Source organism: Limulus polyphemus, unplaced genomic scaffold (genome assembly GCF_000517525.1).
Source record: "Limulus polyphemus unplaced genomic scaffold, Limulus_polyphemus-2.1.2 Scaffold1937, whole genome shotgun sequence".
Lineage (NCBI taxonomy): Eukaryota > Metazoa > Arthropoda > Merostomata > Xiphosura > Limulidae > Limulus > Limulus polyphemus.
In genome coordinates, this window is record NW_013667547.1 from 129,699 (window position 1) to 135,276 (window position 5,578).

General features: G+C 29.2%; 1 protein-coding gene across 3 annotated transcripts in view; it reads right to left on the reverse strand.

The window, feature by feature from the left end:
- LOC106465419 (kinesin-like protein KIF13A) overlaps window positions 1-5,578 on the reverse strand; it is a 141,504-nt gene that overhangs the window by 65,150 nt on the left and 70,776 nt on the right. For all 3 annotated transcript variants that reach the window (XM_022393310.1, XM_022393311.1, XM_013925645.2), the window contains exons 12-15: window positions 4,686-4,820; window positions 3,973-4,112; window positions 2,202-2,311; window positions 972-1,112 (exon numbers count right to left, since the gene is read on the reverse strand). In XM_022393310.1, the coding sequence (XP_022249018.1) occupies window positions 972-1,112; window positions 2,202-2,311; window positions 3,973-4,112; window positions 4,686-4,820 (526 nt within the window). The remainder of the gene's footprint in view (window positions 1-971; window positions 1,113-2,201; window positions 2,312-3,972; window positions 4,113-4,685; window positions 4,821-5,578) is intronic.

Sequence of the window (5,578 nt, forward strand, 5' to 3'; positions counted from 1 at the left end):
ATGGGAACTATTTCATTTAATAAATGTTTTGTTTTGATATAAAGGGTTTTTTGGGTTTTTTCATCTAAAAAAAGTGACACAAATTTCTTGACAACCTAATACCGTAACAGCTGCATCATTTTATGACATAGCATATTGGGTTTTAATATAAGAGGGACTACATACATAATCTCATGTTTACATGTACTCTAAGCCATTGCAAAGCATTTTGATTTTAACCTATACCTAACAGGTCACACAAAATAAGTTTCTCATTGGACAAAATTGCTTAATTATGTTAAAACAGAAACAAACTATGCAGGTTATCATAAATACAACTCTTATAATAGGAGTCTTGCAAGACTATTTCTCATTTTAATATTTATAAGAAAAAATTTCCCAAACTCTCAAATAAGGTCATTTCTCTTAATTGGTCTCAAATGTTTATAATAGTATACTTACACTTAAGCACACATTTCTAAGAAGTTACCACACTACTGAACATAGGGCTGATAAAACTGGAAGATATCTGGATGTGGAATGTAACTATAAGCATTGTAGTTCATATACAGAACATGATACAGTGTACCAAATAAATACTAATATTATTCACAGATCTGAAGGAACTCTAAAAAGATTTCTGTACTCCAGTTTCACATATATTTGTTGGGTAAGATTACAATTTCTTATGAATAGCTGTTGAGTTGATTTTTACAGAGATAACATATCAGCCACTGTGTAAAGATAATAATCTCAGCATAGATTCAAATGTAGTCTGCATCTACAGCCAATTTAAGGGGTTGTTCATAGAATATTATAACCAAACCACATCTAATCAGACAAGACGTTAAAGGAAACAAAATCCATGTTTAGTTACACAGAATAATGTGCAGGATGTGTTTTTAGTTAGGATTTATGTTCTAAATGTGACTCACTACAGTTTATCAGTTTTATACATTTTTTACACTTTTTTGAATGTTCACAAGACTTACTGTGTTTATCTTCTTCATGTTGTCTTTCTAGTGCTTCCATAGCTGTTTGTATTGGATCATTACTCAATTCATTCATCATAAGTTCTTCTCGAGCAAACTCATAGTCAATAGGTCTCTCTGGGACATCAGGACTAGCACAAGCTAGAAATCACAAGAAAAACTTGTTGGCAAAACCAAATAATTAACTTCAAACAATAAAAAACTTATGTACATCAAACAAAAGAAATGAATGACATTAAATACCAAATTAATTTACTACATAACATAAAAAATAGATCATATTTTTAGAATACACAAGGTGTAAAAGCCAAAAGTTTATTTCATCGCACAAAACATTCAAACGATGATGTTTGAAAAAGGAGTGTTACTGATGATTATCGTATATGACTGTTTAAATGATCCTTTTTTAATACAAGTATAAAATTATTAATGTTCATAAAATATTTCTGATTGGGAATCACATGACAAAAATTTTATTTCTAAAATCTATTTTAGTATATCAAAATTCACTTTTCAACTACTTTTGAAGAATCTGAAAATGACCAAAAAGAACATTTGCAACTAGAATGTTATACTTCAAGGTTCCTAGTTTTGAATGATAGTGCAAAACCAGTATCTAATAAAATTAGCTAAATAAAAATATTTTCCATTGATTTCTATACATAGTATTAGTTCCTAAATAAATTAGATCTGTTTTATCACTCTCGCTAGTTTTACTGGATTACTATAAGTGAAAAAGAAAGAGGACAAAATATCTACAAACCTTAACAAATGCAACAGGGAAACATCAAGAAATTAGATACAATGCCAGTTATTTGTTCCAAGAAATAACTTTTACTTTACAATAGCTGATTGCTAGTAGCTTCCATAAATTTAAAATGGCTTGTTTCATTTACATTTTTTGCATACCCAGTTGTTTTTTCTGGTCAATTTAGCTATACAAACAAGTTTTAAATAGTTTTTTTCAAAATAAATTAATACCATTAAAACATCTAAAAGAAGTGTTGTGTAACACCATGAGACTCAAAAACTAAAAACTTTAAAACTGTGTTATAAAAAAGACATAAAAAGCAACTACATGAAAATCTTTAACGATATGAATGAAGAAAATAATAAAAAGATAATATTTTTCAAAGTGATGGGTATAAAAAACAAACACTGTGATCAGTCCCATATACACAATGAAGTAATATCTGTGGTGTATCACATAAAAAAAATTATAACACTTACTTGTAGCCTTTGGACAATTGACCCTAAAGAAATGGTTATTTCCCCACAAAACCCTGTCACCATGTCTTAGCTGTGTGTTTTCTGTTATTACAGACCCATTAACACAAGTCCTGCAACATGAAAATAAAACTTTTTTCAAACCTCAATTCCAAAAGTATATACAAATTATTTTAAAAACAGCAAAATATTAAAACGTATTTAGTGAATGATTTAAAAAAACAGACTAAGAAATTCAAATATATTTTGCTTTTATATGAATAACAGCTCTATATTAAGAGAGTCTAAGCTGTTGATCCCACATATTCAGAAATAAAGAAAAATCTAACTTTCTAATAATTTTACCTATAAGAAATAGAATGTTTATCAACCTCTTCTATCAATAATGTAATGTCCACAAGTAATCATAAGAATGCTCTTAAACAAATCTAAACTAGATATTATATTGAAATAGAAGATAGAAGAAAAATGATCTTATTATAAAAACAACTAACAAATAAAAAAATGCACTCAAAACATTTCACATCAAAACTCTATCATTAAAAGTTACCTTGTACTGAGCATTAGGGAAATGAGGTGAAGCAAAAGGTTACAAAACTGGAGAAACATTCACATGTCAAATAGCTTGGTTTGGAACAGTACATATCCAGTAATTATTTTCAAGTGACAATTTAACAACCACTTTTGCCAATTGCAAGCTCAAAAGGATTGAGGATCAGATATCACAGCTGCAAATATACTAGAGAACATTAGTGAGTAAAAAATGGTCAATATCTCAACCTGAGGTAAGGAAAGGATCTGTTGATAGGATTGAGGATCAGATATCACAGCTGACAATATACTAGAGAACATTAGTGAGTAAAAAATGGTTAATATCTCAACCTGAGGTAAGGAAAGGATCTGTTGATAGCAGAAGCCTTAAAGGAGAAAGTTTATAATGAGAAGGGACTGAAATAACTTGATGAATGGTCAAGTGGGCAGCATACAAAATAGTCAATGTTCCAAGATGTTACTCCTCTTACAAAGAACCGTACTGTATAGCAACTACCACAAGTTATGGAAAAAAATTCCATAGACAGCATACTAGCTATGTTACACTTCACCTCATGCTAGAAAGAGGTTTAATCCAGTAATAACAGAGCCTTATTATACAATGATTAGTAATGCTTGAATTAGAATATGGGCATAAAAGCTGTAGTTAAACCAAACTAGTAAGTTAGCCACATAGTTAACTCTGAGTTAGCTAGTACCTCATGCCTGCACCCAGCCTGAATTAGCAGTACTCTTCACTATGAATCAATATTGTACTCCAATAAGATTTTCTTTTCAGATAAGAACTTGAAATAAAATATCTGAAGACAGCCTTTGTACAACGGAAAGCATGAATTATAATTTTATCCTATTTCTCAAGAAAGACAAATGATAGCTTTCTATATTCATGTTGTTAATGCAGTTAATAAAACATATGTTTTGTTTTTCAAATTCTATTTGTGTCTCCAAGTACCTCACATAAACTTCCTCAAGCTGGCAACCTGTGTGAATATAAAACTGCATCTTCCTGTTATTTTAGATAAATACTATTTTTAACTGGTTCATTACTCAACAATAAAACAACCAGTTACACACACACACAGTGAATCAGTGCATAAAAGAGAAATTAATTTTTTTGTCTCTTCTGTCTGTAATATAACTTTGTGAAAGTAGATTACAGTCTTTTTATATTTATATTTTTTTATTACATAACAGGCTGAATCATAATATATATTGTTTCTACCTGGCTCCCTCTAATGGGTTTATAAAAACCTCCTGATTCTCCTCAACAGTAATGACACAATGCTCTGGCATGATACCTAGCCCTGACAATTGAATGTCCTGTTCAAGCGGGGCATCAGGTCGACCTACAAGTGTTCTGTCCTGTAGAAATAATAAAGCCAATTTCAGATATTAAATATTTTTAGATAATAGCATATGTATATATATATTTATATAAGTACATCTAAAAGCTTTTGTAATTTAAGCCAATGGCAGAGAAACATGGCAGAGTTAGTATATGTAATTTTTTTTCATACGTGTATATTCCTTTAAACGTCTCTCCCTGAACTTGACTAGATGGCTGAAATATTCAACTTGTATAACCACCATAAAACTAACATCTGTTACACACTATTATATTTTTCTGCACGCAACTAGAACTACTTTAATGATAAAAAATCAAATGGATGTATACTTTGAATTTCATAGTGAAATAAAATCATTAAATAAACATCTCTGTGAACTTTCTCTGCATTGTTTCTTTATTTATTTCATAAGCTTCTAGCCCTAATATTCAAGCATTCAATGGGTAAGCTTTCATGTAGAAGTTAAAGAAATAAATATCTGAAGAAAGTTCACTAATTTACTTTGTTACTAATTTATTAAACATTCTTACAAAATATATAAAATTTTAAATTGTTAATGTACAATGAAATAACACATTTTTAGGTTTACCTTCAGATAATATACCAACAGTTCATTAAGTGAGGGGTCTGCATTCAAGTTCACCAAATAGTACTTGTCTTTTTCCACCTTGATACCTGATGCTTGCACAGATATTCCCATCTTCTCTAAAGCTTGCTGTCTTTCCTAGTGGAATCAAAACAGTAAAATGATTCTTCCACACTCCATGAATAAGCACACTCCCTACATATTATAAACTAAGTCACTATGTAAAAAGTTCTAAGACGAGATAATTTGTAGAGAACATGCGACATTAAGAAATAATTTTCTACTAAACAACTGTGTAAAGAAAATATGTATGTAAAACAAGCAAATAAATGTTCAAGATCTTTAATTAACTTATTAGAGCAATAAAAAAAAACACTATGCTCAATAATAAATTCTTCTGAAGGAAATTATTACCTCAAGTTATTTAATAATCCATTCGTTTTCTGATATTCTGAAGTAAATATATTATAAAACATATATCTGAATGTTTTAACAAAATAAAATCAGAACAAAATATTTGAAAATGTTACCATGGATGAAATTAGTTTAAACACATTATACATTTGCCTATGAAATACATATTAATAACAAAATACCAGTGCAAAAAAAAAAAAATTGCAAACATCATAAGGCAACTAAAGCAAGATATGTATATCTTAATATAAGTCAGTAAGTTGTAATATGAAAAAAACATGAATTTCATACACATGACAAAACATTGCTATGATGACTTTCACATATCCTCAACCCTCAGCTTGGCCAATGATAGGGAATGGTACCAAAAAGAGTCTTATATTCAGTTAGGTGTGTATAATTAAAATTTTAGTATTATACATTTGTTAATTTTTTAATTTAAAAATAAATATTCAAAAAACACAGCTAAACATCGATTTTTG